The sequence below is a fragment of the Centruroides vittatus genome, unplaced genomic scaffold (assembly GCF_030686945.1).
Source record: "Centruroides vittatus isolate TY-2023 unplaced genomic scaffold, ASM3068694v2 contig_349, whole genome shotgun sequence".
NCBI classification, from domain to species: Eukaryota; Metazoa; Arthropoda; class Arachnida; order Scorpiones; family Buthidae; genus Centruroides; species Centruroides vittatus.
In genome coordinates this window covers 3,704,705-3,726,723 of record NW_027122172.1, presented here as the reverse complement: position 1 = coordinate 3,726,723, position 22,019 = coordinate 3,704,705, and the positions used below count along the sequence as shown (strand labels likewise).

At 33.7% G+C, this 22,019-nt stretch overlaps 1 protein-coding gene across 2 annotated transcripts in view; it reads right to left on the bottom strand.

The window, feature by feature from the left end:
* The window catches only part of LOC136974449 (protein boule-like), a 134,263-nt gene that overhangs the window by 3,014 nt on the left and 109,230 nt on the right, over positions 1 to 22,019 (bottom strand). Inside the window, exons 9-10 of one of the 2 annotated variants that reach the window (XM_067269353.1) lie at positions 9,614 to 9,658; positions 4,670 to 4,873 (exon numbers count right to left, since the gene is read on the bottom strand). In XM_067269353.1, coding sequence (XP_067125454.1) covers positions 4,670 to 4,873; positions 9,614 to 9,658 — 249 coding nt within the window. The remainder of the gene's footprint in view (positions 1 to 4,669; positions 4,874 to 9,613; positions 9,659 to 22,019) is intronic. The other variant, XM_067269354.1, reaches the window with a different exon arrangement.

Sequence of the window (22,019 nt, the reverse complement as noted above, 5' to 3'; positions counted from 1 at the left end):
TATATATAAGTCTGGACACGATTCTTGATCCTTTGTGGCAGTGACCGTTTTGGTGCTTAGGAATAGAATACACCTATACGGAGGTTCCTGTTTGAGTCGGCTATATTTAAGTGCTCAAGATATGAAAGAATGGCTTGTTGTGGCACCAAATTGTAAATCCTCAGATGTTATATTATTTAGTTTTCTTGCAGATAAGAAAAGAAAAGCAAGATAGGGCAGAACCGCAGATTGGGATAAATGGCAGACAACTAACTGAACATTCTAAACTTGCTAGAATTGCAGATGAGAATGGCATTGTTGGGACCTTAACAGAGCTGTAGAGCATGCCCATAGGAGCAAAAAAGTCAAAGGAGCCATACATCTACATGTGACCCTTCACGAGATATAGCCCCTCAAAATCAGTCGCACACAATTGGGAGCTGCAATGAGTACCACGTGCTTGGATAACACTATCACGTCTATCACACTTAACTATTTAGTCCACGCGACTATGCTGGCTCTGAGTAGTAGCCCACTTGACAGTTTGTGGAGTACTTGATGATGACATATAGTGTTAAGTGGTGTGGAGGCTCCCCCCCACGCGGGTGCTGAGATGAAAGCGATAGCGACCCTTGACCTATGGAGCATGGAGAATAGGCAATAGTAATGGTTCAAGGTAAAAACTGTTTTCAGTCAACAGAAGTTAATGAATTTATTATTTGTTACGTATACTGATTGCCGTGCCTATAACATAACTTGCTTGGAAGCATGATATCCGCAAGCAAGATGGTGACCGGAACTGCCACCGTTAGGTTTCTACATTTGTACGCGAGTATCTCGCAAAGGGTTGCATGTTGGACTTTTCTTTATTGATAATTATTATTAGCTTGTCTGACCACCATGTTGGTCTCTGTTATACGTGATAGGCTTAGCAGAACATAGCGTGACTTCCTATAGAGCCTGGCTGATTTCGAGAGAAGGCTATATCTCCCAAAGTGTCATATATAGAGGTATGATTACTTCGACTTTTCTTTGATATTATTGCACCACTTTAGGTAATGCATATGTAAGTGCTAAAACCAAGGCAACTACAAATTTGATTAGTCTCAATCAAGATAACAAATGATAAGGATGCTCTTTATTTTAAATCATTTTGATCAAGTTACTTAAAATTATGATTGCATAATCATCCAAAATTATTATTAGACTGAAATCACATTGGTTTTATGTAATTTTAGTTTAATGTCGTATAAAACTAACTGCTCATACAAGTTTGTTTAAAACATGCACTATTCATAAAGCCCCAAAATAACGGCTCCATAAGTAAGGTAATGTTCATGTCCGGACTTAAATATATACAGACCTTGTCTATCTCGCTGCTCATAAGTGTGGTATTTGTTTCCTGTGGTATTTACCCACATAAAGGCTGTTTGTACTTATTATCATATATTGTGCAAGGTTCATATAATTTATAGCTGACCATGATATCCTTGGATAGAATAGATAATCGATATTATTGGGTAATTAATTTCCCTTTATTCTGTTATATTGTGGGTCATCAGTATTAATATCCGATCTGAGAGGACGTGTTCCAGACTGCAGGTGTGTTGGTGACTTTTTTGCAGAGTGCTTGGTTTGACTTCGGAATGGATAGATTGAGTTATATTATAAAGTTTCAAGTTACGATAAATTCTCAAGAAAATTTATTATCTGAGAAATTAATCAAGACATTACTATTAATCGCGGGAATCGAAACAAATCCTGGTCCTCTTCCTCGTTCCCCTCCCCAAACTAATCAAGCAATTATGCAAAAGAGGGGGCGAGGAGACCTCGCAAGGAAAATACTAACATTGTTGAGGAGGATAATCAACTGGTGGAATTATCGGGAGAGGAATATCTACTAGAGGAAGAGGAGAAAGGATCCTTTGGCACTGCAAGAAATTCAACTATTAAAGACTTTTTTGAACCGGCAACAAAATCTGACCTACAACGTGGCGATGAGTCTAGATATACATTAAAATCAATCTACGAATTGATCCGGGATAAGTTTTCTCTGTTAAACTTAGAAATCCAATCGATAAAATCTGAAATTAACAAGATGAAAGAAGACAACCTCAATGCTAAAGAAGAGATGAAGATAATTGGCCAAAAAATTCACGAACTGGAAGCAAGGTCAAACTCTACCAATAACTTAAAAGGTATAGTCGAATTTGAATTTGATAGATCATTAAACGAGACCACAAAAAATAATTTAATTATTTTTAATTACCCATTTCAATCTGTGGATGTACTTGATGAAGTTAAATCATTTATCAAAGAAGATCTAGGTCTTAACAACGTAGAAATAGTAGGCTTAGAATATCTAAAAAATAATAAAAATAAGCAAATAATAAAAGTCATGATGGAAACAGTCAAAGCTAGAAATTTAGTACTTAAAAAATTTTGGTTACTAAGACCGAATATCATGGATGAAACAAAGAAAAGAATAATAGTAACAGCAGACTTATGTCTAAGATCCAGAATCAGAAGAAAACAGATATTATCTAAGGTTAAGTTAGAAAAATTAGCTAACAACAAAATACTAGTTAGAGATGACTACTTTATTAAAGATGATATAATGTATACTTATGATATTAACTCTAAAGAAATAATACAACTAAACCATTTTTTAGAAATAGCCTCAAATTAATTTTAGAAATGATAGAAGATAAAAACAAAGTAAACCTGGTTTCATGTGAGTTTGAACAGGAAATAGATAACATTAAAATTTTGGAGTTGATTTGGTTGTGTCGGATGGATTAGAGAGAGAAATAGGTTTGAGAAAGTCAAACTGTGACACCAAAAATTTATTGATTAACTTCTGGAACATTCAAGATCTTGGGGATAGACTATATAATCCCGCTGTTAGAGAATTTATAAACTCGAATTCAATTATTGGAAGTACAGAAACATGGACGACACACTTGTCTGAAGCAGAAAGTAACTATTTAGAACACGAAAATAGAATAATCATAAGTATAGCCCAGCGAAAAAGTAGGTTTGGTCGGTCTTCTCGTTGAATAAGTTTAAAATGTAATAAACTACTACCTAAATTCTACATTTTTGTGAGTGTTTCAAAGCAAAAGAAATTTCCCAAAATTTAGAAATAAGTATATTATCTAATTTTCCAATGAAAGTGAACTATATGAGATCTTCGATAGAGCGAATAAGAATATTATATTTAAGTTATATAATTACGTGAACCAAAATTCTAAAAGTTGGAACAATTTTAATGTTTAAGTCAATACGATATGTACTAAGTGTATGTTCTAACGATCATTCCTAAAGAAAAAATATATAAACTACTAGGGATAGTAACCCAATAACATATATTAAAGGGTGAAATCATATTTGCTATACTGTACACTTTAACTAAGTTACTGTTTAATTTTATAAATCTCTGATACATAGGCAGCTGAAATAGTGCTATTTAAATTTACTCTTTGTGGACTATTTTGTTAAGCTCCAAACCACGTCCCTTGTAACAGGCGAAAGCCTTTTACGTTAATAAAGATTAATAATTAATATCCGATCACACAAACCACCCATGTTAATAAAAGTCATAAACAAATAATAATAATAATAATGACTTCATAATTCAATTTATTAAAAAACAAATTCGAATATTAGCGGCGATCTTTCAAATTTTGAGAAAGTTCAATATTTTCAATGTTAAAAAACAGTAATTGTTTGAAAACAACATGCTTGAGAAGATAATGTTTTTAAAATGCAAATTCCATATTTGAATATTTAAAAATAAAATGGTTTTGAGATTTAACAAATATATCAACTAGTTAAATCTTACAGCTGTTTTAGTTTCAAGTAACTAATTTGAACAAAGCTATTTGTCAGAAACAGTAGTGTTTCTGACAAAAATAATTAGTTATATTCAGTGGTGATATTCAGTGGGTTCGCAGGTTCGGCCGAACCCGTTGGTAAAATTTTCAGTTTTCCAAACCTTGTTAGAGTAAACACATGTAACATTTCTCAGTGGTTTTGTTTCTTTTAAAAAATATATTAAAATATACGTATTATACTCTGTAACACTACTAAACTAGAGCCTTATATCCCGTTTGCGCCAAGCATTTCAATCTAGATTGTGAGCAAGGTCGGGGACTATGCCTTGGTGAGATCTCTCTCGACCGTTTCAATGTTGACTGAAACGAGGTTTAATTGCAATCGATTCAAGAGTTATTGAAACTAGATCCGATCATAAGACAAATCCCACAATCTCATGCACGCGACATAATACAACATGGCTGTGGAACACGTGTCGGGCTATGGACAGCGAAATAAAAAGGATATTGTATTACGAGAGACGATAACATCTGTCTATTCGGGGTGAAAAATTTCTCTGCCTAAAAAAAAAGATCAATAGCATTAATATACTACTGTTACCTGGTCTTCACCCAGGGCCCCTTACGTTCCAAATACGCCACTGATTATTAGATATATCGCAAGAAAAGGTATTGTATTTATTTCTAGTCAAAACTTCCATTTTGTTTGTCGGTGATTGTTAGGGAAAAATTTTCTGCTAGAAAACCCTTTGTTAAATATTTCGAATATCACCACTGGTTATATTTGGAAACAGTTTATTAATTTAAAACATTCATAATATAACAACTTTTAACACATGAATTATTTCACTTACCTCACTAGATGGTGCATCAGCAGTGGAGGAATCTGCATATTCTGTACTGGGATTGGTTTGTGTGTATGGACTTGCCATTTGGGCATTAACTGGAGACGAACAATTTGGAATGGGACCACCATATTGACAAATCTCGGTTGCATTCGAACCTGACGCAGCTGTTGGAAGAGCTGAATACACATATTGTGTGGGAAGACCGGTGCTCTGCAAAAAATAACATTAACAACAACAACAACAACAATAATAATAATAATAATAATAATAATAATTATAAACATCCACAAGAACCCGGTGTATTAATAATCATCCAACCAACAGCCAAATTAATTGGGCAAAAATACCCGATTAATTTGGTTGTTGGTTGGATGATTAATAATAATGACAATAATAATTTTTTGTTTCAATTTATAAACAAATGAGTATTGTGAACAATATATTCTTTTAGCGATGAGACAATTGCACTGTAAAGTGATAATGTCTCATGTTCGAAATAACAATATGTATGGTAATTAACGTAATAATAGATCATAAATAAAATGAAATACTGTCTATTGATGTTAATTAGCTGTAATTGTAGCAAAATTCACAAGATTTGTGCACTTCACAAGTACTTTCCACAGATTACAACTGTCATCCTCCAATGAAATTCAAAAATAAGAATATTATGTTATGAAACGTTTAATAATTGCTAAAACGAATGCAAACATTTCTAATATAATAACCATTGTCTGTGTGTGTGAATTCTTTATATCTCCTGCAATTTTTGTCCAATGCATACGAAATTTCGATTATGTTCATTTTATGTTCTGATGGAAAGTATAGGCTACTTATTTTGCGGAAAAATTAACAATAGAATAAACATTTTATCAATTTCGGATCGGTGATTGCACTGTCGTTGTAGTAAAGTCAGTGACCACATGACGTTCATGCTCGACGAGGGAATTTCCCTTAAGTTACTTCATTAAATTTAAAATTGACAGCCACATAATGTCACTTCCTTTACAAAATTCTTTCCATAGTGACCACGCCACGTGACGTTCTATTATCCAATCGGAAGTAATGACCTAACGAACCTATTATTTAGAAAGTGTTAGCGCTCATCTAACTAACGTAGGCTACATAAAATTATTCATCTTTGTTTTTATCAACGTGGAATTAAAAAGACTAACTAAAAAAAAAAAAAAAACCTAGAGGAAAGCGTAAGAGTAAAATTGGTCAACTCTATGTTTGCCTTATCCCATTCAAGAAACCAAAACAATATTAAGCTGTCTTCCTTTTTTTGTGTTATTTGATTTTATGTTTGTCATTAAAAACTCTTTAGTATAATAATATCTCTTTTCATTTTATTTTAACAGCAATCTGTTGATTTAGTTACTTTGAGCCAAATTTTAATTTTAAATTGTAATTATGTCTTAATTCTAAAAGGCCTATCTCGTTAAATCAGCGAGGGCTTTTTATTATTAGCAAAACATAAAAGGCGTATCTCAAAATAAGGATCCAAAATAATGATGATAATGAAGTCAACGATAAATGTGTTTATAGTACAGTACAGTATTTGCCAAGTACTGTAAACGAAAACTTGAAAAAAGCAGTGCTTTATACTCAATAGTTTCTTTTTGACAAAGAAGAAAATAAGAAAGTCCTTTTTCTTTAAATCGTTCTCCTGTAAAGTGGAAAGAAATGAGAAACGCCCTTACGTATTTTCAATGGCAATATGTAGAATTAAAAAAATAACTAAAATCAAAAATTACAAAATGTATCAATGGTAAAAATTTACAAGCAGATAAATTAATAATTAGCCCTTAAGTAAAAATTTAAAATAATTTTCAAACGCCTAAAATCAATATCAAGATAAAAATACAAAAATCCAATAAAATATAGACCTTTAATTGATATTAAATATTATATATTATATAATTTAAAATTATTTATTAAATTAAAACTAGTTTAGAAATAATTAATAATAATATAAAGAAAACTGCAAAATAATTAATTGAAAATATAAAACAGATAAAAATAAGAGATAATATAAATTTGCATCCTCAGATATCAAAAGTATGTATCCTTTGGTTACAAAGGATAGAATCAAAGAATCTTTAAAAGCAGTAAAATGTCCAGAATGAATCATAACTACGATTCTGTTTACACTAAATAATAATTATTTTACAGTTTGAAGATAAATGTTATAGACAAAATAAAGGTATAGCCTATCTATGAAAATCTGTATTGGGCTGCTTTTAGAAGTACAAAAGAATACAGTATAATAAAATATAAATGAAGTATAGCATTGTATAACAGATATATGGATGACTGTATTGTGATCTATAATGAAACACTTTGGCTGCGTTTCTTTATGCAGCGAGAGTGTAGCGAAATGACGTCATGAGCAGTGTTGGACAATTAGAAACCAGTTTCAGTGTGTTCGTTGTAAAGCGCTTCTTGAGCGCTGCATAAAGAAACACGGAGTTTTATAGGCGGCACAAATAGAATTGGAGCTTGGGTTGATTCATTTTTATGTCTTTAAGGGGTGAAAAATTATTTATGAATACACACTCTTTTGAGTTTCATTTTGTCTTGAAAAGGGGTTGCGAGTGCATGTAATTAATTATATCATCATTATTATCTTCTATTAAATATTCATATTTGTATTAACAGTTACTCTACTCAAAACTGGACGACTTCTATACAAATTCTTATTAACCTATCAACAGTTCGGCATTTGTTAAAACTAACGTCTAACGTTTTCAACTTACTCCTAAGATCTTCATCAGAAATTTGGAAAACTGGAATGTTCTTTTAATTTTTGTTTCAAATCAAATGAATTTTTTAATTTTTGCTGTCATGCGCATTACGGAATTCCTCGATGTGGAGCTTTTAATGTAGCATCAAAACATGTTTGCCATGCTTTCGAGATAGTTTTTTCTTCTTTGTTATTAATGCAGCTCTTTTCCTTGTTTGCCTTGAAAGTGTGAACGAGGGGAGGAGGCATGTGTGGACTCTAAGCAAGCTAGAGTCACTAGATTTTCTCGATCAATCACACAAGAAAAACTACAAGAAAACATTTGCTTTCTTGTAGTTTTTCTTGCTGGATATTGGTTGTATGTGTAGTGCTTACAAAGTGTTAACAACTAATTCATATGTAACAGTATTCATGCAATTTTCTCATCAGAAAATATTTTGTTCACAATAACTCAGAATATGTATGCCATATATATTTTAATAATAAAATTCAATATGTAGTTTTTACCTATTAACTTTATATTACATACTCATGCATAATTATTCCATAAATCAGTCTATAAAGTTGCTATTTTAAACTTAATATGATTTCTTAAAAAATCTATATAAATTAAGGTAATATAAGCCATGCAAAACTAATAGATTCACATTAACTTAAGACTAAAAGATACGGTAATTTTATTATGAAACTTCTTTATAATATAAAGCAATTGAAAACTGAAAGGGACAATTGTGGGATAAGGAGAAAAGGAGGACAAATAATATATGCAAAAACTGAGAAAAATCAAGCAGAATATTATCAGCAAAGTAAAACCATAACCAGATTTTACCAAGCCAACCAACCACATGCACTTTTTTTAAACAAGGCAATATTTAATATCAACCTACATCCTGGAGCAAGGTAAAAATACAATTGATAAAGTGTTCTCGTTTTACTTTAAAATCAGAAATTTCTGTCTGGAACAAGGTATGGTGGCGGTGGTAGAAAAGGACCAGCCTCAGAAGCTCCAACAGGGCTATACGTATTGCCCGTCGTCTGAAAGAGTAATTATATTTAAAACAATTGATGCTATTTTTGTTGTAAACTTTTTCTGTTCATAACAAAAGTAGTTCTTTTTTGGTAACATATAAACAAATGGAAAATTAAATATATTAGAAATATTTCATATTCATTTAATTTAATGTGCAAATTAATTTTATCAATTTCAAAAAAAAAAAATATATAAATAATAGAATCTGAATATTTATTACAAAGAAAACTTTATTTTATATAGTATAAATCTTGGAAGAGCTTGCATGTTCCTTTATATATTAGAAAATAAAATGTCTCTTGCAATATTAACTTCATGAGACTTTTTTTTCTTTTAATAAAAAGCATATACCAAAACTTACAAAGTATTTTCATTAAATCTTAGGCTTCTTATTTAATTAGGAAACTACATTAATAGGGCCTATTAATGTAACCAAAAAAATTCATTCATTAAAAAATTTATACTTGATTTTTAAAAGTTTATGTATTTATTTTTACTATTTCATCCAGTACAGGCATTTTATCTTTTCATCCTTGCATAATATTTTGTGAATGTTAAAGAATATGTCTTTTAGTAAAAATTAATACAAAGAAAAAAAAACTAAGTATTACAGTAATCATATCAGTTTTGTATCAAATATGTAACTTTCTTTTATATTTATTTTTAACATTTAATGATTTTGTTAATGCAGGTTGATTATTTGATATTATGAATCAATACCAATTATGTAAATATGTTGAACAAATAATCTGCTAATATCTATATTGATAATAAGTGTAATATTAATAAAAATGAATAATTATATTAAGAAAGAATCACAAAATGAAAGACACATGTTTTTCGGAAATAAAAATTATTTAGTTCACAATGTATGAATTCAATTGAAAATACTGCAAAGATAATTTTAAAATTAACGCATATGATTTTTCTTTATTTTTTCATGTTTATCTGATCAGTTTGTTGATAGAGACAAAATGCCATATACATATTGTAACAGATGGCAATATGCTAAAATATATATTACGCAGAATATTTTTGATACAGAACATTTATAATATTTGATATAAACTTACATTTATATTATTAAAAAGATATATTCCAAAAACTATCTTTTATTTGTTTGTTGTTTAAAAGAATTTTTAAAAACATAAAAATATTACTTTAAATAACTTACTGAAGGAGACCAACGCCATTGTCCACTTGTCCAGTGTGTTGGTGTCTATAATAATTAATTAACTTATTATAAAGCTTATTAATGTTAATGATAATAAGCTTATATAATAACTCCACATATAAATATTGTTAAGTAATAATAAAATATATATACTGTATACTGTAGCTTATTCTCTTGAAAATATCACAAAAAAATTTGAAAACATTGTGAAATTAAAAATGTATCCAGTAATTGTATAATAATCCTTTGATATTTATCAATGATACTATTCATTAATTAATAAGTTTTTAAAATGACTATTTAATTAATTCAGTAATTATAAAAATTCTAAATATGAATTTTTTCAAGCAATTAAACTATTTAGTTTACTGAGAAGAAAAAATTGAAATGTTTATTTGCATTTATAAATAATTAAGACATGATTTAAAAATTCAATTTGTTAAAAATTAAATTAAAGATGTTTATATAATTTAAAAAGAAAATCATACATGTGACTTAAGAAAGCTCCTGCAAAAATTTTCTTTAATCAAAACTTTATGGAAATAATTTTGTGTAATGCATCAAAGGTACAGTACAGAATGAAAATTGATTGGTACTTAAATTTTTGGTAAATTTTACTATATATTAATACCAGTCTAAGCATGATGTTTATGTTTAAGAAATGCAGCTTATTGCTTTCTTGCTCCATTTGTAGTTGCAACCCAACATGTTTTATTGTAAATGTTTACAAAATGTTCTATATTGTTTGCAATCCCACAAAACATAAGACAAACGGGCTCCAAAGACACACACATTAATAATTGTATTAATTTTGTCCTGGTATGTTTTAATTAATGTTTTAAAGGCTCCAAAGAATTTTCTTCACTCATTACAGAGTCAAAAAATTTTCTATCACACTCATGGCATAAGCACTAAACATGTAATATATGCTCACCCAGTTGAACAAAATACTACAAATTTTTGCTTTGACTAAGATGCACAAACTGGGCATCCAATTATGTCCAGTTTTACCTCCCACCCTCCTACTTGAGAAACGACTGATTAATTTCATCAATGTTAACTTTATACTACATAAACTCATTATAACTAACTCAGTTATTTTAAAAAAGCTTCTTTAAACCCAATTTTATATCAGTTCATTTTGTGGTCATACATCTTATTTTGTAATTGTTGTACATAGTATTCATAGTATTTATTTCATTTTCTTCCTCTTTGTTCTCTCTTCTTTTGTCTATCACCTTCTAGTAACTTCTTCCCTAACCCTTTCCTGTTCGAGTGGTGGTGACCTAATTACAAGACAAAAGAAAGGGATTGCTCTGAGGACTAAGAGTAGGACATGTCTTTACTTTTTGGCTTAAACGTTGGAGAGCTAGGACGTGTTGTGAGGTCCTCCATGTAGTTATGGCACCGACTGGAAAACAAAAGAAGATAAGCCTAAGCTAGCATTCCAGAGGAGCCTAAAATATCTCGAAATAAAGACCTTCGGAAACTTATTGAGAGAACCTGAAAGAGTTCTACAATTCAGAGAGTTAATAATTCAGCAATCACCACCATCACCACCAATAATTCAGCAATCACCATCAAAGATTGTCATCAACTTTGGGTACCCATTCCTTACTATCACTATACAGTAATCCCTTGCTTCTTCGCGTTTCATTTATTGCGGCCTCAGTATATCGCGGATTGTTCAAAAATATTCATCAAAAACTCAAAATTGAGGAATTATGGCCCGAAAGTTGCTCACACGCTAGCAGAAGGCAGGGAGTGCCTACACAATTCAAAATCCATGTCTCTTATTGGCTGGCTAGCATCCCGCCATTTGATATCCCTCCCGACTCGGGAATCTCGCAAGCTGATTGGCCTAGACGTTTCTTCCTAGACGAATCTCGTTAACTGATTGGCCTAGACGACCGCGCTCATTCAAATCAATGTTTGAGTGATGCTTAGTCTCGTGGTGTGCTAATTTTTGTTGTTCTCTTGTCTCTTTTTGTTCAAAATAGTGCTTGTGACGCCCTTGAAAATGGCTCCTAAACGTCCTTCACCCTCTAAATCCTCTAGTGAACCCAAGAAGAAGAGAAAAATGATGACATTGAACGAGAAAGTTAATTTATTGGACATACTTAAGGCAGGCCATAGCTATGCGTCTGTTGCACGCCATTACGAATTGAACGAATCGACGGTTTGCTACATAAAAAAGGATGAAGTGAATATCCGTAAAACTGCCTTGATATAGTTCTCCAAGGACACTAAGCGAGTTTTGACTTCTCGTAATAAACAAATTGTGAAAATGGAGAATGCCTTATCAGTGTGGATATCGGACTGTCAGGAAAAGAAGGTTAGTCTTGATACCAATATGATTCGGACTAAAGCCAAAGCCCTGTATGATAGACTCGTTCCTGAAGGAGAGTTGAACAAAGACGACTAAGGTGATGACGACAACGAAAATGAACCTCAGCCTAGTACCAGTGCCTTGAGTGATCCTACCCCACAAGAAAAATGTGATTTTGTTGCCAGCAAGGGCTGGTTCGAAAAATTCAAGAGGAGATTTGGCTTTCGCAGCGTTCCTTTGTATGGGGAGACCTCTTCAGCAGACCAAGAGACAGCTCTTCGTTACGTCGAGGAAGAGTTTCCAAAGATAATTGATGAGGGTGGTTATCTCCCAGAGCAGGTCTTTAACATGGATGAGACTGGCTTCTTCTGGAAGAGGATGCCATCCTGGACGTTCCTTTACAAGGACGAATTGAAGAAGCCAGGGTTCAAGGCCCACAAAGATCGAGTGACTCTCCTCAGTTGTGGGAATGCTGCGGGTTCATGCTCAAGCCCGGCTTAATTTACAAGTCCTTGAATCCTCGGGCTTTGAAAAACAAAAACAAAGCCTTGCTGCCCGTCTACTAGATGCACAACAAAAAGGCATGGATAACAAAAGCCCTCACACTTGACTGGCTTGTAAACTGCTTTATCCCGCAGGTGAAGCTGTACCTCGCTGAAAAGGGGCTTCCCTTTAAGGTCGTCCTCTTCATGGACTATGCAGGAGGACATGCAACCAGTCTCCATTATGACGAGGTCCAAGTGAAGTTCCTGCCCCCAACCCCACTTCCCTTATACAACCCATGGATCAGGGGGTCATTCAAGCCTTCAAGGCCCTCTACACGCGGTCCACGATGGAGGGCTTCATTTCCTCCATCGACGAAGACAACGTGGTCTTCAGCCTGAAGAACTATTGGTGGGGATACAACATTGCAACGTGCCTGGTCAACATTCAGAATGCTCTTAATGAGATAAAAGAGCAGACACTGATTGCAAGTTGGAGGAAATTGTGGCCAAAAAACGTCACCCATGACTACGAGGGATTTACGCCTGACGAAGTTCACCACTCCGCCTTGTTTAAAAAAAATTGTTCTAGAGCAACAAAATTTTATCATAACAAAATGCATAAATTGTATTGTATTTTTTAAAATTTCAACATATGTAAAATTTAAAAATATAATAAATATATTGTGGTCTGAAGACCACGTGTTCTGTTGCCTAACCGGCTCGTATCCAACCGCTTAGGTGGTTCACGGTGTAAAGGAGGGACAGGCCCTCATAGCATAAAAGCTTCCTGTTGAAAAAGTTAATGAGAAGAGGGGAGATATGTGGTCCAAAGATTACGTGTTCTATTGCGTGATCCTTGGGTGGGCCGCAGGGTAAAGAAAGGATAAACTGCATTTTCGATGACAACGAAAAAAAAAAAAAACCGAATCAAGGAGGAAGAGAGGGAGATTGCGCATGCTCAACGGAAGAAGAGGGACTTTTTCGGAAGAAAGAAAGAGAGAGAAAACGTGTAGACGATAGAATCGCAAGATTGTTTTTTTTTTTGTGTGTGTTGTTTCTTTTGTTTTAGTGTCTGTTATAGCGAAGGGACAGAGTAGTGATTGGAAGGACTAAAATAAACTTTAAGTTCCTTGCATTGGAGTCATAGAGTGTGTGATTTATTTCTTTGAAGTTTCTTTTTGTTTTGTTCCTGCACGGGGAATACTCTAAAGATCGAGTACTTCCCCATATAATTGGCGTCTGCGACAGAATTTGCTCTCAAGACTCCATTTTCACACCAAGTTATAGTAGTTCAGGTTGTGAAAACACAATCAACGAAAATGGAATCCGAAACCCAGGTTAGTTCAGCAGAACAGTCGACGATGTGTCCACCATTAATTGCCAGATACCTCGGAATGGTCCCCACATTCACAGGGACACCATCAGACATGATTTCAATTAGAGAATTTTTCTTACAATTTGAAAACGTTGCTAAGCCAGCCGCATGGAGAAAGTCAGATTACCTTAGAATAGCCAGTGCTAGATTACAAGGGAAACCTCTAACTTTTCTTAATGAGGCCCGGGCTATGTATGGAGAAGACTATGATAAAATAAGGGAAAGAATCATTAGAAAATTTCAACAATGTGTGAAGGATGGCAGAGAGGCTTTAAGACAATATACAGGTATTAGACGACGGAAAGAAGAAGATCTATGGGAGTTCTGTGTTCGCCTATGCAAAGCAGTTGACCAAGTAATCGAGGCTAATCCACATCTTGAACCTAACAAAGGACAACTACTTTTAGATCAATTTATTAGGGGCTTAGATATTCGTTTACGTCGTGAAGTACTGAACCATCAACCCATATCGTTTGATAAAGCAGCCGGACTGGCAGAGAAGGCTAATGAGATTGAGCAAAGGTTTTTTCATAAAGAGAGCACATGTTATGTTAATATGGCAGACACCACCACAAAAACTGAGGAGGATGTCACCAACAATAAGGGAGCAGATGAACACAAGGAAGGCAATTTGAGAGAAACTGTAGAGAAGCTTGTAAGACAGGTGGAAGAACTTTCGGAGAACATGAGTCAAATGACAACCATTAACAGAAAAGACCAGATCCGGTGTAAAGGAGGGACAGGCCCTCATAGCATAAAAGCTTCCTGTTGAAAAAGTTAATGAGAGGAGGGGAGATATGTGGTCCAAAGATTACGTGTTCTATTGCGTGATCCTTGGGTGGGCCGCAGGGTAAAGAAAGGATGAACTGCATTTTCGATGACAATGAAAAAAAAAAAAAAAAACCGAATCAAGGAGAAAGAGAGGGAGATCGCGCATGCTCAACGGAAGAAGAGGGACTTTTTCGGAAGAAAGAAAGAAAGAGAGGACGTGTAGATGATAGAGTCGTGAGATTGTTTTTTTTTGTGAGATTGTTTTTTTTTGTTTTAGTGTCTGTTATAGCGAAGGGACAGAGTAGTGATTGGATGGACTAAAATAAACTTTAAGTTCCTTGCATTGGAGTCATAGAGTGTGTGATTTATTTCTTTGAAGTTTCTTTTTGTTTTGTTCCTGCACGGGGAATACTCTACTTCCCCACAATATATATACAATTATAACTTTTTAAAAACTCTTTATTCTTTTACATATTTCTCATTTGAGTGAATTTTTTTAATAAACTGCTGTCGTTGTTTAAAATGTAATAAAATTTTTCACAAGAATTTGTTATATTATATTTTATACATAATATTGCTTTTATAGTCTCAACACTTAATTGTGATTTTGTCGGATTGTCCACACTTTATTCATAGCAGAAAAAATGCGTTCAGACCGGGCATTTATTCCTGGTAAGGACAGTAAGTATTCCACAATTTTAAATGCGTTATTGTACGGAACATAGTTTGTTACAAAATGATAAAATATTTCTAGCCGTTTGTTCTCTGTTGAGATTTTTGCCAATGCCCAAGATTTAATCTTTTCCTTATCAATATATTTTTTTAATAATAATACAGTAGAGACTCATAAATCGAAACCCCAGTAATCGGAATCGCCAGTAATCGGCACGATTTTCAGTCAGACTATTTCGTGCTGAATCGAACGTTTTTGATACTAAATTTATTTCTAAAGTATAATTTTCATGTTTTTATATTCTTCAATATATTTATTTTGTTTGTACAAAATGCAGAAATAATTTTTAACGATACGATAGCCTCAATTATTATTATAAAAATTTTCGTTAGGCTTAAAATCGACGAAAATTCAACACGAAGCGACACGCAACAGAGAAAAATTCAACACAAAGTGACACGCAACGGAGAAAAATTTGAACATCGGATAGATTAGTATATTTTTTCGTACATAATCCGTAATCGGAACAAATCCCTAATCTGAACAACCCCAGTCCCCAATTGATTCCAATTTTCGGTTCACTACTGTACTTCATTAAAAAGATCATTTTCGGAAATATTGCTATCTGGAAAATGTTGACTAATGTGATTGAATGATTTTTGCACATCTTCCCAATTAACTTCTTGTTTTAACATGACCCAATGAAAATGTTCAATATCATTGTAATGTCCCAGCAAAGAATGCCTGTTGTTCACACACACGGCCCTCAGGGTCACATTCCTCTCTTTTGTTCTAAAGGGATTGGTCACAACCACCCAGTAGGAAGGGTTAGGAAAAAAATTTCTACAAGGGACAAAATATATATCTAATATGGAGTACAGCCACAATATGAAACGATCTTTACTGAATCTTAAACATAAGACGCAAGTTTATGACACATAATTGACAAAAATTTAATCCTCCCAAAAAGTTGGGACTTTTTTAAAACACCGCGGGACGTGGGACAAATTGTTAAAAATCAGAACTGTCCCGCCAAAAGCAGGACGTCTGGTCACCTTACTATATATCCATCTATCCTATTGTCTATCCTTTCTTCCTGTCCTTTTTTTGTACAGGTAGTTTTGAGAACTCCCTGCTTTACAGAGCAGAGAGTTGAACAATGAATGCAAATAATGAAAAGAAATTAAAGGCATTTGAAATGTGGATGATTCGAAGAATGCTGAGAGTTCCTTGGAGGGCAAGAAGAACAAATGAAGATATCCTGGCAACTGCAAATCAGAAAAGAACCTTACTAGAAGTAGTAAGAAAAAGAAAAGTGAGTTATCTGGGGCATGTACTGCAACACCAAAGTCTACAAAAACTATTACTGGATGGAATGATTGAAGGGCAAAGAGGCAGGGGTAGGCCAAGAATGAACTTGTTCAACATCAGGAATTGGACATACTTAACATATGAAGAGTGCTCAAGAGAAGCACAAGATAGATCATTCTAAATTATTTAATAAATTTATTAATTTAGATAAGAGATGGCACCTAATGTCTACTTCTAATACCAAATTATTTAATATCTAATTATTAATAATAGCAAAATAATAGCCCGATTAATTACAGGGATAATTTGGTTTAGTATCCGTGTTAAATACTATCTATTAAAAGGGCTGAAAAGGAGTTAATAAAACCCGAAATGCATTTCTGAATAAAATAATAAAGTCTACACATTCAATTAATGTATCACTGTGTGACTGAAGTTACTAAAAAAAAATCCAAAATTTAGGCTTAGTAAATCAAAAGAAACTAGTAACGAAAACAATCAACCAAAACAAAAATAAAGCTAAAAAAGCACTGAAAACATATTACTGTAATGCAAGCATGAGAAATGACTTTTCCACACAACACATTACATTTACGCTTCAAGCATATTTCTTCACTGCCCATGCAGTTCAAACTTTGAAGCATCGTTCAAATGCTGAGGCAATTTTTTTTGTTGAATTTAGCATTTGAACTCTGAAGTTGTATTTGAAGTATGAGGTACCACTGTAGCCATATTTTGAACTAACCAAATTCCTTAACATGTAAATCTCTATAGACCAGTGATGGTGAACCTTTTTGAGGAATGGGTCAAATTATGTTCATTAATTTTTTTAGTACTAACTCATGGGTCACTAAGTGGTGTCACTTGGAAAGGAAAAAAGAGGATGGTTAAAACCAACTTTTTTTTGCACATGCCCCAATGCCTGCATCAGGCATTTAGACTTTTTTTTTTTTTTTTTATAAATTTGACTCTCTGAATTTGTTCTCACATTAGATATATATATATCTAATGTGAGAACAGACAATCAAAAATATTTAAAAAATAAAGTAATAAGGTGTGGCCGTCGGCCATATTATTCATGTAGTTATATTTTTTATATGTAATATAAGTTAGTTTTAGTAATTCTTTCTCTCTTTGTCTTATCTATCCTCTAAAACTTTCCTTTCTACTTCTTGTACCCTCTGGGTGGGATTACTGTTTTAAAGAAGTAAACAACGAAAACAATAAAAGAGCAAGACCCTGAGGGCTTCGGAGGGAGTGGGAGAGTCACTTTTGGACTGGACAGTGGAGAGAGAAGGTGGACAAAGGATTGAGCTCGAATGGGGTGCAAAGGTTAGCAGCAGAAAGAAAAGTAACAAAGACTACGAGCCGGAAAGGTTAGGCCTGAGAAAGAAGGGGAATTTTCGAGGCTATCGTAGAGAGAGCTAAAGAGAACTATGGAAGAATGAAAAATTCACCAAGGGAACGGAAAGTTCACAATAATCAAGAAGGACTCAAGAGCAGTGTCCTACCAAAGCAGAGATACAAAGAAAAAAAAATCCCGAGTATTTTCACTCTTCTCCTATTTCTACCTCTACCTAATTTCACTTTTTCTTCTCTTATAGTTATAAGTAGGATAAGCTTAGTTTTAAGGTCTGCACGCATCACACTTTTGTCGGGTTCCATTTTGAACGTGTCCTTTTATTATATACTAAGAGACAGAACGCCTGTACGACGTTTTACTTTGTAAAGTTGGGATCCGCAAAGAACCTGTTTTATTCTTTTCTGGCGAAAATAAAAGTCACATCTTGTAAGAAGCAAAATCTGATTCGTTTATTTTGTATTGGTCCGTTTGCGGAACATATATCACACCTCACCACGAATCACCACAAAAGTGTATATATATGTATATACTTTATTTTTTTAATATTTTTGATTGTCTGTTCTCTCTCATTAATGTTAAGTATGTCCAATTCCTGAGTTATAATATAAAAAATAAGTATAAAAATTAACACGTGGGTCATTTAAAAAGCCTGCGTGAATCAGTGTCTGACCTGCGGGTCATAGGTTCGCCATCACTGCTATAGACCATATTTGCCAACCTTTAGAATGGGGAATAGCTGAGATGTTGGTAGAAAAATGCTGATAGCATAAAAAAAGGAAAAATTATTTATTAGCATTGATATTGCACAATACTTTTATTAAATACCTTTAATAAATAAAATTTAACGTTATATCTGCATAAAGACTGTTAGACTTGCGCTTACCGGAAAAATTGGTAAAAAGGCAGTTGGACTAGCGTAACCGGTTATGTAACAAAAGAACAAAGAATGCACAAAGATTACACACGGTCTTAACTCACGGAAGGTCAGCTCTGGAAAGGGGAGAGTGAAATGAAGTCACTTTCCCCGAGGGGTCAACAACGCCACCAACCTTTTATTACGTCAGAACATCTACAAAACATCGCAATCGTTGATTCCAACACACCCCCTCAACGATTGGTCGTTAATACAATCCAATATCGTGAGTAAATTTATTAACTTTATTTGCGTCTAGCGGCTTTGTTAACAAGTCGGCCGTCATCTGTTCACTCAGACAATAAATTACAGTAATTTCTCCTGAATTCTTTAACTCGCGTACAAAATGGTATTTTGTGTCGATATGTTTCGTGCGTTGTTGTGCTTTTCCTAATTCTAAAAGTCGTATACAACTTTGATTGTCCTCGAATATTTTGATAGGTGTCGTAATCGGTAGATTTATTTCTTCTAGAAGTCGTTTCATCCATACAGTTTCTTGAGTAGCTTCTGCCAAGGCAACATACTCCGCTTCGGTGGACGAAAGTGCTACACACTGTTGCTTTTTACTGACCCAATGAATAGGACTTTCTTTTAGCAAGAGCAAATATCCTGTGTTCGATTTGCGGTCTATACGATCGCCTCCCCAGTCAGTGTCTACATAACATTTAAGTTCTAATTCTTCGTCGATATTTCCTAATTTAAGTTTCTTCTTTTTTGTCGAATTCAGAAAACGAAAGATTCTTTTTACTTCCACCCAATCACTTTCCGAAGGTTTTGTTACTTTTCTCGCTAATATCGATGTACTTATCACAATATCTGGACGCGAATTAGTCGCTAGATATAATAAAGATCCAATAGCACTTCTGTATACATTGTTGTTTTTGAACGTATCAGGCATTTCATTTCTTCTTAAGTATCCCGTATCCATAGGAATATTAGATGGTCTTGAATCGGATAAGTTAAATTCTCGCAATTTATTTTCGATATATCTTTCTTGGTAAAGTAAAAATATTCCGTTTTCGTCTCTTTCAAATTGTATTCCCAGATAATATTTTAAGTCACCTAAATTCTTGATTTTAAACATATCCTTCATTTCGGTTTCAAATTCGGTTAACGTATGTTCGTCTATGGCCATTGCTATTATGTCATCTACATGAATTGCTAAATACAAACATCTTTTATGGCCTCTGGTGTAAAGACAGGGATCGGCCACGCTTCTTCTAAATCCCTTAGATAGCAATGTTTCATTGAATTTTTTATTCCATTCATTCGCTCCTTGTTTCAAGCCATATATATTTTTCAATAATTTGCAAACCATGTCCGGTGATCCTTCTTCATATCCTTCAGGTTGTTTCATGTATACCTCGTGTGATAAGTCTCCATTTAAGTAAGCCGTTTCGATGTCATAATGCTTAACTTTCATGTTCTTAATTCTGGCTATAGTTAGGAGTGTTCGAAGGGTGGCAGTTTTGATCACGGGGGCATATACGTCATCGTAGTCGAAGCCATACTTTTGTGTGTATCCTTGAGCGACTAAACGAGCCTTAAAATGGTTAACTTTATTGTTTTCGTCCCTCTTAATTTTATATACCCATCTGCTTCCTACTGCAGTTTTACCTGGAGGTAATTTCGTAATTTTCCATGTGCCGTTATTTTTCATGGCTGCTATTTCTTGATTCATGGCTTCGCTCCATTCTTTGGAATGTTTGCCTGCGATTGCCTCGCTATATTCTCTCGGTTCTACTGCATCCTCTGTCACTGATAAATTTATTGTTTCAATTAACCTTATAGGAGGTACTCCCTTAGTAATTCTTTCCGATCTTCTTAAATGTATGCCAGATTCTTCCATTCCTTGTTCCCTTGTTTTCGTTTCGCATTCTTCTTTTAAATTCGTGTTATCAACAATTGTAACTTGTTTCGAATTTTCATTATCATCGTGTATATCGATTTCGGAGTCTCTGTGCTTGACGTTTTCCAGAAAGTGAACATTTCTGCTTATTGTTATCTTATTAGTTTTTGTGTCAATTAATCGATAAGCTTTCGATGCTCTCTCGTATCCTACAAAAATTAGTTTTGTGACTTTAGGTTCTAGTTTCTTTCGATCTTTAGATTTAATAACATAGGCTGAGCATCCAAAAATTCTTATATGCGAGAGGTTTGGCTTCTTTCCATGCCATTTTTCGAACGAAGTTGTTTCACTCACTTTAGTAATTAGTCTATTCTGTAGGTAATTTGCACTATTCACCGCTTCTCCCCAGTATTTATTCGGTAATCGAGCATCAATTAACATGCATCTTGTCATTTCTGTCAGGTATCTATTCTTCCTTTCTGCTACTCCATTTTGTTGCGGGGAATAAGGTGCCATAGTTTCCCATAGAATACCTTCATTTTTAAAGAACGTCTTTAAGTTGGTACTTGAAAATTCACCTCCTCTGTCTGATCTGATTCGTTGAGGAGTTCTTCCAAATTTTGTTTGTACATATTTAACATATTCCTTTATTTTATCGGGTACTTCACTTTTATGTTTAAGAAGATATATTTTGGTGTACCTACTGTAATCATCTATCATGGTTAAAATATATTTGTTGCCTCTTGGTGTTGCTGTTTGCATTGGTCTGCATACATCAGTGTGTATTAATTCAAGTAATTGATAGGTTTTGGTTTCCGATTTCCTTGGAAAACTTTTAGTAGTCATCTTGGCTTCGATGCAATACTCACAAGGTTTGAATATGCGACATTTCTGAATATTTATTCCTGTAGCCAATTGTTTATTCTGCATCGAAATTATGGAGTTCATGTCACAGTGCCCTAATCTTCTATGCAATAAATGGATGCATTCCTTCGTATCATTAACCACTGTAAGCGCTTTATGTGATTTATCAAGCTCATACAAACATGTGTTTGCTGTTGCCGATGCTACTGTTACTCCGTTTTTCTGGATAGAGCAAATGTTCCCTTTAAATTTTATGGTAAACCCTAGTGTCGTTAGTCTTCTGACTGAGATTAAATTTCCTTTAAGGTGTGGCACATATAGTACGTCTTTCATATATATTCAACGTCGTTCGTTATTTTCATCCATGCAGGTTATCATTACATTGCCTTTACCTTCAGTGTATAGGGCTTGACCATTGGCTAGTATTACTCTCTCTCTATGTTTACTATTAATGGTTGTGAATAAATACTTCT